Consider the following 10,268-nt stretch of genomic DNA (forward strand, 5'->3'; position numbering starts at 1 on the left):
AAGAGACCACCGGGGTGGTATCCCATGTGGTAAGCAGGGTTCTATGTCATGCTAAAGGCCCAGGATCGAATCCATCTGCCACATGGGGGCGGCTGTTGTTCTGGTAGGGGTCCACCTAACCCCAGCGTGCCTTAAGTTTTTAGACTGAAGGCACCGAAATAGTCCACGGTCAATGGAGGTGTGGTCATGTGTTGGGATTAGGTACAATCACATTGGATAGATGCAATGTGCCACTGCGCATGATCACCATCTATCTGCTGTTGAGCCCATCTGACAGGCTGTGCAACAGAAGATATAGAGGGTGATCAGGTGCAGCAGCGCATTGCATTTGTGCAATCTGATTGCATCTGATCCTACCTCAGCAGTACACTGGGTCCCGGGTTTTTCCTTTTTTATGGGGGGTGGCAGCCTCTGCTTCTCGGTCAATGTGGCACCTTTTGGCCTGTGACAAAATGTTCAAACAATTTATTTGAAATTTGACAACTAATGTAGTCATCAAAATCCTTTTTTCCAGCTTTCAGAAGAGTTTTCACTTGAACTTTCATAGTAAGTTTGATAATGGAAATCAATCAACTCTCTAACTTGTTCTTCATTGCTCACCGGAAGAAAAGCAGATAATAGGAGCTGTCTGTGCACGTCTCCTTGTAATGGAAAGTTGCAGGTTCAAAACCCAGTGGTACTTTGAATTATAACTGGTGGGCGGCTGCCTAACCGCAGCTTGCCTTTCAAAAGAAGAAAATAAAAGAAAAATAGATGATGTGAGATTTGAACAAAGTTTTATTCAGTACTTTCAAGTATGGCAGGGTTGTTTATTCTTTCTACTCCAATTGTTGCACCAAACCAAAGTGCCACCTAGGCCTGATCAGGTTGGAGTTGCTTCATTCATTGGTAGGCTTGAACCACTTGGGTTATGTGGTCCTTCATTCTTACCAACCTCCAGAAATTAATCGCATTCTAAATTAATTAAGAAGAAATTGGAAATCTCTGCATGACAGCCGTTCAAGACAGCATCTAGCTAGCTCATGAATTTTCCATAGTTTTTTTTTATTAGCACTCTAGCAGCGATCATGATAAAATAAGACTTCTCAAAAGCTCCACATCAGTTGTATCACTTTATTAATAAATAATTAGGCTTTTACTGACAATAGCTGCCTAGCAAACTCCAACTCCCAACCACCCCTTCTTCAATCATCATTAATAAATCAGAGACTAGTTCCTGCAAATCTTGAAATATCTGAGAAGTTTTGTTGTTATAATACAAAATTACATGGCTATTTTTTTTGAAAGGCAACAAAATTACATAACTATTATTTCATGATTATACAACAAATTGGAGATTTACACACTCCAAGAATTTTGTTAACTACTTTGTATGGTTGTATACCCCACACCAAAATGTTCTAAATAACTCTCCCCACCTTCAAATTGAGACACTGTTAGGGACCCCCCTCCCGGTCACCCCAGGTTCCGAGCTGGGCATCATGAGCTCATATGGAAGCACCCCGGCTCCGCATCTATTCCTAAGATTTGGGTCTGAATTCCGGTGCTGGATGACCTGTTCTATTTTTTGGATCTCTGCCGAGAACTTGTAGTAGGCCTCAATCAGGCCGAGGTCTGCCGTCCATGTCGACTGGTGCGATCGCTGCCCTAGATACTCCTCATCTGGTGAGTGTGTGGACAATGTGTCAACAACTGCCATGAACTTGGTTGCTTGGAGCACACTTGGGATCGATGTCAGGAAGTACTTCTCCGGTGATTTGATGAAGTTGCGGTAGTCCGGGTAGCCTTCCCTCGGCACGAGCCGCCTCATCAGTGGCGGTCGGTTTGGAACAAAGCCACTGTATGGGTATTGACCGAAGTTGAGCGCAGCATGCTGGGCCGAGGCGAGCCAGATGAGGGTGGTGAGGATTGAGGCCAAATCAGCAGGTGTGTTCAATGTGGGCCACCACTTCTCATGCCGCTTGTCACGGTGGCCCACGTGGATGGACTCGACATACCATGATTGGAGCTCGGTGTCTGACTGGACCGTGGTGGGGTCGGGGTAGTAGTAGGACACGTAGTGGTTGACCCACTTCTCGATGGCTGACCATACGAGGAGCCCATCTGCTGCGTAGGGGTAGTCTTCAATGAGAAGCCTGAGCCCATGTGGCTGCGATGGATCTTCAACGGCCACACCCCTATAGTACCAGAACAATGAAGCAAAGAGCAAAGTGAGACTCTGGCCTCCTCTAAATCGCCTCAAAAACTAACACTGATGATTGCCTTGTCTTAGGCTATAAGGGTCATCAAATATGTGCAAAATGAATATGGTTAGAGTGTTGGTCATGAACTTAATAATTCTGCACTCACACTTGTTTATAGATATGTGTGTATGCATGTGTGTTTGTGCGCATACATGTAAACCGTTTTTATGTTAACTTTTAGCAATCACTGAACTTACTGAAGTAACCAAAACACTGAAAATAGTGTAAGTTTTGAAAATATGTAATTACTTTTAAGTCAAATATAGTTTTCAAAATGTGGCAAACGGTAAATTTGTAATTTTAAATTAGAAAAGTGAAAATGACTTCTTTAAACAAATTTATTTTAAAAAATGCCACTGCTTTTAATGATATTTAGACTCTTCAATCAATTAAATTCTGCTAATGTTAACATAAAATATGAATATATATATATATATATATATATATATATATATATATATATATATATATATATATATATATATATATATATATATAGCAAGAGCAGGAGCCTGCCTCTTATGTCTACGTACATGGTTGGGTTGGGAGTATGATCGAACCCCAAAAATCGAACGCGCCCATCGCGCACCAATTGCAGGCAAAAGAGCCCTTTAGTGGCTGTCATGACTATACATATATATGTGAAGAGAGAGAGAGAGCGAAACCTTCTTATAAGATCTGCAGGCAAACCCTCTTGATCAAACCGCCAACTTTTGTTATAAGAGACAGCGCTGATCTCCATACTGTAGAGTCCTGGTGTGAAGCATGATTCAATGACTCCCCCAGCATTGATGAGGACCTGCCTCGACATTGCGTTGATCTCGAGCGTGTTCCTCATGTGGGGATGCAGCATTTTCATTATGGGATGCATTGCACTGAGCTGCCTGTGTGCTGCCATTACGAAGGGCTCAACACATGCATGAGTCCGAAGCCTGTCAACAATCGACGTCAACAATAATCAATTTTTTTTTTTTCAGAACAGATCACATCATCTGACCTATGATGGGACTAATCCTACATTCAATCCTACTCGTCCAACCAACAACTAGGATTAATTCACAGTCACCCGGATATGAACTAATCCCAACTGTTCCGATGCCTCAGTTGGACAGCTTGGATCAACATAGATCCTTGAGAGCGCATCAGGTCAGATGCAGCTCTGACGGTAAACGTCAGCTGCAATGTTAGCCGTTCATCCATGTGATGATAGGCAGCCAGAACAACATTTTGTTTTTACTTTTTGTTTCATCGATTCATTTTTTGTGCTGCCTTAAAACTTTAATGTCTCTCAAAAAAATTGTGGGATTCATCAAAGATAGAACCTATCTGTGGTATTCTGGCTGCCGTTTCTTCACATGGATGAACGTCATCCGATGCAGCTGTGAAGGCACTCTATAGATCCTCTGACACATGATGTCAGAGGATTAGATCATGTTTGGTACACCTTCTCTTCAGGTTATCCAATTTCTAGCAAGAAGCAGGGACTTACCAATGATTAACAAGTTGGTGCACTCCGGCATCATTGGAGCAAACATGGGACTTAGCCAATTGCCACAGCCAGTAAGTTGTGGCATCACTTGCTGGGGTCAGCACTCGCTTGGAGTGGGAAGCGGGCAGTGATGGGGGCAAGCTGAGCTCGATCGCAATCGGCTTCAACGTGCCGAGCGGCGTAAGGAAGAAGAGAGTGCGTGTTGCGTATGCTTTCCGGCCATGGAGGGAGTTGATCCGGTCGAGAAACGGCATGTACACATCATGGTAGTCCAGCATGAACAATTTGTTCTCCTCTAGAGCTTGTTGTACTGTCATCCCATTGAGCTGGCCTATTATGTGCTCCTCTCTAATAGCAGATTCAGGAGGTCCATATACTGCTGGGTCAAGCTTGCTAACAGGAGGGAACACCTATAAATTCAGCACAGTACTTGAGAGAGAGAGAGAGAGAGCACCTTATTCATGAGATGCTTATCTTAAAATAAAATACCAAAACAACCAATTTGTCTTGTCATTTATTACCGGAGGTGATGGACCTCCACTTTCAACCTTAGATTCTTGAGAGAGACGTCCACCAGAAGATGGACCGATAAGGAAGCAGATCAGGTCATGCTGAAAATGAGCGTTTTTGCTCATGCGGACATCGTGGCCGTCTGTTTGCATTTTGGATGAATGCCACGTGGCTTTGTTGACTTTTGAGCTTTTTAAAATGCAAATCGGATGGCCACGATGTTAGCACGAGCAAAAACGCTCATTACCTGATCTGCTTCCAAAAAAGTAGCAATGAACCCATCCCCAGCGAGGATCAGGTGCAATGTGATTGCACACCCAACAGCAGATGGTGGCTGTTCAGGTTAGGGATGGCAGTGGACCGGGGGAAAGCTGGGCCCCGCCCCGCCTCGCCCCGTTTGGACCGGGGATGAAGGGTATGAAACGGGGATGGAGGCGGGGACGAAGGTTAAAATCCATCCCCGTCCGGGGGTGGAGGCGGGGATGGACCGGCACGTTCCCCCGCCCCGCCCCGCCCCGCCCTGCCCATCCCCGGCCCATCCCCGTCCCGGCCCCGCCCCGCCCCGCCCCATCCCCGCCCCCAACCCTTTATATTTTTACTGTTTACTAACCCTAACTCCCTTCCCTAATTTCCTAACCCTGGAGCCGCCGAGCCAGGCCGTCGCCTCTTCCCCTTCCCCATCCGCATTATCATTGTAGCCGGGCCGTCGCCGACCACCGTTGGCTGTCGCAGGGGGAGGCCTCCACCATTGGCCATCGCAAGGCCGTCGCCGATCTCCGACTTGTCCTCGGCGACGCTTGGGTGCGAATGCACACCAAGAAGCTTCGGCAGTACGTCGCTAACTACGAGCGCATGGCGTGGAGCGAGGTCGTGGCGGCCATGGCGGAGATGCCGGTGGTGATCGATGCCGAAAGAGCGAGGCGGGCTTTCAGGCGGTTCAACTCCGCCTTCGAGGAGGCATACCGGGCGCAGACTGCGTTGATCGTGGTGGAGGACATGAAACGGGGATGAAGGCGGAAACGGGGACGGGGACGGGGACGGGGCGGGGGTGGAGGACATGAAACGGGGATGAAGGCAGGGGTGGAGGATAAAATCCATCCTCGCCGCGGAGGCGGGGCGGGGGTGGAGGATAAAATTTTGAGGCGGGGCGGGGGTGGAAACCTTGTCCCCCGCCCCGCCCCACTGCCATCCCTAGTTCAGGTGCAGCTACACAGTTAAAGTCCACAATCATATATATTGCATCTGATCTCAATTCCGTCTATCATGCTAGCTTGTCTATCTGCAATCAGATCAAAGAAGCTCTGGGTCCCTTCGTTGTCTTTCACCTCAAGATCAACGGCATCCAAGCCGTTATGGATAGGATGCCGATCTCTTAGATGGGGTCACCATCTTTTCAGATGCCATTCATGTTCTGGATGAATGGTATGAAAGGGTTTAAAATGGACTGTTACCCTTTTGATGGTCCATGTTAACGACATCCAAGGCATCCCTGATGGCTTTGACCTGATGCTCCCTCTACAAGGAGGGAGGATCAGGTGCAGCAGCGGGCAGGTTATACTGTAGCTACAGTGTGTTCTTGGTCTCCTTGAGCACCGCGTGACGTTCGGTGGGATGTATGGAAGAACCGTACACCACACTGTGTGTTCCGGAGAGAGCACGCAACACCCCCTAAGTGCAGCACCACACCAAAAAGTGTGCAATCACATTGGACTGAGATGGCCGTGACATCTTGAGCATGAGGAATGACTTCAACTAGTGTGCACCTGTTTGTGTATTTATTATATTCAAGTATATACGAGGCCACGAAGGCACGAACAGTAACACACGGATATGTGTATAACATGGACCACTTATAGTGAAGTATGAATCCATAGACTGACAAAATAAAATCATCCCATTTTCCAAATTAGACGCCCCACTCCACTGCTAATATGAGCACATGATATCATTATCATATTCATCAAACCTTGCCTGTGGTCCGGACGTGGTTTTATATATATATATATATATATATATATATATATATATATATATATATATATAGAGAGAGAGAGAGAGAGAGAGAGAGAGAGACTCACATTCAACTTTTCAATGTTCACAGGGTTGACGCCAGCTAACGTCTGACGGGCGAATTCATCATCTCGTAACCAGGCGAATTTATCCTCTGCAATATTTCAACACACCATTTAATTAATTTAGAAGGGCATTAAATACTAGAGTTTTTCTTTTATAAAAGCATTAAATACTAGAGTTATATCACTACTTACCAGTGGGCTATACAAAAGCAAGTAGCAAGAAATTGCAAAGTATTGCTAGTTTTCTCCACGGGTTCTGTTCGACATTTAATCCTAGCTGTCCAATCAACCGTCAGGATTGGTCCACATTTTCACCTGGATGTGGACCGTTCCTAGCTGACTAGATGCTTCAATTGGACGGTTAGGATTGAAATAGGATGGAACCCACCCTATGTCAAAAGGATAGGATCCTTTTTGCAAAAATAATGCTTACTTGAGAGAATACTGGGAGTGTCGTATCTCAAGAGTCCCAGAGTCGACTCCTCTATCTTCTTGATAGGCTTGGGCAAGGGAAGCCTCTTCCATATCTCGTCGTGCAGCCCAAACTTGAGGACCAGGCTCTCACGATAGAGCCATTCGATTTCATGGAAGTCCTTGAAATCCTGGTTGTCGTTTGAAATGGAGGCCTTGATAGAAGGAATCAAGCTGTGCAGCATCCCCTTGAACCTCCATTTGGCGAATGTTTCCAGCTTCATCTCTTCGAAAGCTTCGTCGCGTGGCACGTACATCGGATTCGGCTTCTCCACCCTGCTCTCACATGATATATCTGTTCCCCATCATGAAGAAAAAGATTGGTTTACATGATGTTTTTAGTTTAATCATCAATACTATGTTGGCGTAAACCACAATGTAAAAACAAAAAAAATAAAATAACAGCAGATGCAAGCATGACTATCATTTTCTTTTCCAAGAAACAAAAATACTATTAAAGGACTTAAAGGAAAGGGGGGACACTGACCCGTATCAAAGGGGGGCCGGCCAGTTCTGCACCTCCTAGGGTATGGGATCTCCTCTCCTCCTAGAGTTGGCCTTTCAAAATCTCTTCCTTTATCCGGATTGCCCAAATCATTGTAGACATCATAATCAAATATCCTATCTGTGAGCTTACGGACGCCTGACCCATCTCCCCTTAGTACCTTCAACTCCTTCTCCCTTAATTCTTTTAGCCCTTCAGGTGTCTCTGATGGTAGATATGCCTGTTTTCACAATAAAAGTTTAATTGTTAGGAGTCACAATATGGGTTTTGCATCACACAAGAGAATTACTAGAATTATTTTTTTATAATGATAATTGTAGTGGAAAACTATAATCAGAACCATGCAAACCACGAGATAAAGAGAATAAGAAATAAGACAAGACATGAGATTTATGTGGTTCGAAGCTCAAGCCTACATCCAAGGGCAAAAAAGAAGTAAAAATCTACTAGTAAGATGTGAGCCAGATAAATTACTACTCTAGTTGTTGGCTTGATGGAAGAAATGGAATAAAGGGTTATTGAGAGGAGATCCAGTGATTGGACAGAGTACCTTTTTAGTATTCTTCAGCTTAATGAAAGAGGTGGAATAAGGGCCGAATACTTTTTTCACGGTACTGGGCCGATGAAGAAAAATCACTAAACAGATATAGATTGGGTTAGATCTCACATTCAATTCTAGCTGTCCAACCAACCGCTAAGATTGGTTCACATTCTCAACGGGATATGTGAATGCATCAGTTGGATGGTTAAGATCAAAGGATGAGATCCTTTTTTGTTCTGTGCTCTACTTCAGGATTTACGTTCATAATTAATAATGAAACATGTGAAAGAAGAGGCAATAACAAATTAAGTACAATTTTTTTACCTTGTTGTTGAAGAAAATTCGCTTCTCCTGATGAATTCTGGTGGACTGGACCCAAGAGTTGCATATGAAAGATACTGGGCTACCAATGAACCCTTCAAGCACTATGCTCTCCAAGAAGAACTCCCTGTGGTGCTGGTTCAACACCGTGATGGCTCCCGGCTGCCCGAAATCCGAACCGACCACAAAATCGGCCGTATACTCGAATTTCTCTGCGTTAACGTTCGACTTCTTAATGCATTGCTTCATGATGGCCTCGTTGCTCCTCTTAGCTGATCTTGTATCTGTAACCAATAACAATTATAACATTTGAAAAACTAGAACCAATATCGAGCCTTGCACAAATTATCACCTGGCTCAGCCCCAAGGGATTGGCCACTAGACGGGTAGTCAGGGTTTCATTCTCATGGGCGTCACCCTTTTCGCATATTGCCTAAGCATGGCGACTCGTTGGGGGGAGGGGTGCATCCTGGTTTTACACTGCGGGAGAAGCAGTAGGCTGGCAGAGTTGATCAGCGCAGTCAGGTCTCTTGCTTTGGAGGTGGTTTTCTCCGGTTACCATCGGGAAAAAAGCAGCAAGTGAGAAATCATGGTTTCGAATCTAGGTTCGGTCATTTTTTTTTGTAAAAAGCAGAAAGTTAGGACCATCTTCAGTCTGCCACTCTCCCCCCGGGGACAGCACCAGACGTGACCCTTTTTTACTCAAACAGAGGCAGAACAGAAAGCAGAGGGTGCGATGAAATGCATACTCCGATCAACGTCCGTACTGACGATCTGGAGCAATACGTTTCTCCCCATGTTGTCGTAGAGGGCGTCCAAATGCTTCCCAATGATCTCCTTGAGATCCTCCTTGCTCTTCTTCCTTATGGTCACGATGGCCCTCACCTTGAACTTAACGGCCTTCTCTGCCAGTGCGGCCCTCTTCACCCTATGGCTCACCACAGCCATCGTTGGCCTCACATGTCTCCTCATACGGAAATCCCCCTCGACCAAAGGGATGGAGGAGCCAGGACCAAGGCCCAAGGACACCCTCTTCTTTTCCATTGGAGACATGGGAGTCCCCACCAAGAAGGACGGCCTCTCTATGGCTAGACCACCCTTAGTTTTCATGATGGCAGCCATGGTTAATTCCTCTCCCTCTTCTAAAATATTATCAAAGAAGGAATACAATCAATCTCTCTTACTCTGTTGAAGAATAGAGAAGGAGAAGAGGAAGAGTGAGAAGGTATATGGAATTGTTTGAGTGGTGACGAGAAGCTATGGGATTGTTTGAATGATGGTGGTATTTATACAGCGTGATCTTGTTGAGAGAGAGAGAGAGATTCACACGTGAATCTCCCTCGGGGGAGAGCGGCTGTGACCATTGAACCGCGTCAGTCTCATTGACCAAATCGACTCCACGTGTCCGGTGCTTCTCACGTGCTGGACCGTCTTTTGTCACGTGGAGTAACAGCATTTCGATCATTTAAAAAACCCACAAGAATAAACCCGTTTTCTCCCCCCAAGTTTGAGAAATGACCAAAATAGCTACTAATAGGTAGGGGTGTCAACGGGTCGGGTTTGATTCGGACCCAGGTAAAACCAGACTCAAACCTCATTTGAGATGATGATACCGGGTCTGGACTCGGATCTAATCAGACTCATTATAAGAAAAACAATACCCGGATCCAATAAGGATGACATGAACTAGACCCAGACCATACCCGGTAAAATAATATTTTTTATCATTTTTACATTGAAAATTTATGGATCTTAATCAAAACCTGGGCCAGCCCCGGGTCTGGTATGAAATTTCACAAATCATACCCGACAATATACATTAATCGGACACTTTGGGACTGACCCAAATTCTAATCCGGCCTTCTTATATATCACCAAACCCTAACCCTACAGGGTTTGGTACGGGTTGGGTCCTGGTCAAACCCAACCCATTGACACCCCTACTAACAGGAATGCCAAAGGTTTGGATCTAAATCCTGTATCCTACTGAATCTAAATCTGATTGGTCGTGTTCTGTAAAGAAAATCACACCGGATTCATAATTGGATTCCCATTTGGCATCCAGATTTCGAACCTGATTACGTAACAAAATATATCTGATTAGCTAATCAGA

General features: G+C 45.2%; 1 protein-coding gene across 1 annotated transcript; it reads right to left on the minus strand.

The window, feature by feature from the left end:
* Window positions 1-1,354: 1,354 nt before the first annotated feature.
* On the minus strand, window positions 1,355-9,410 carry LOC149841453 (linoleate 13S-lipoxygenase 3-1, chloroplastic-like). Its single transcript, XM_090004805.1, has 8 exons — window positions 8,905-9,410; window positions 8,159-8,439; window positions 7,276-7,513; window positions 6,751-7,083; window positions 6,321-6,406; window positions 3,733-4,142; window positions 2,909-3,175; window positions 1,355-2,177 (listed from the first exon to the last, which is right to left on the minus strand). Exons 1-8 carry the CDS (start codon window positions 9,275-9,277, stop codon window positions 1,421-1,423), a joined length of 2,745 nt encoding a protein of 914 aa, XP_089860931.1. The 5' UTR covers window positions 9,278-9,410; the 3' UTR covers window positions 1,355-1,420.
* Between the last annotated feature and the right edge of the window lie 858 nt (window positions 9,411-10,268).

Source organism: Nuphar pumila, chromosome 4, assembly GCF_984573655.1.
Source record: "Nuphar pumila chromosome 4, dmNupPumi1.hap1.1, whole genome shotgun sequence".
Lineage (NCBI taxonomy): Eukaryota > Viridiplantae > Streptophyta > Magnoliopsida > Nymphaeales > Nymphaeaceae > Nuphar > Nuphar pumila.

Excerpts from the sequence above, each read along its gene's own strand:
- LOC149841453 (XM_090004805.1), bottom strand. The coding sequence starts at position 9,277 with ATGGCTGCCATCATGAAAACTAAGGGTGGTCTAGCCATAGAGAGGCCG. Across the intron at positions 8,440-8,904 it reads CAGTACGGACGTTGATCGGA|ATACAAGATCAGCTAAGAGG; the intron begins GTATGCATTTCA and ends TATTGGTTACAG. Across the intron at positions 6,407-6,750 it reads CACTCCCAGTATTCTCTCAA|AGGATAAATTCGCCTGGTTA; the intron begins GTAAGCATTATT and ends GAAATATTGCAG.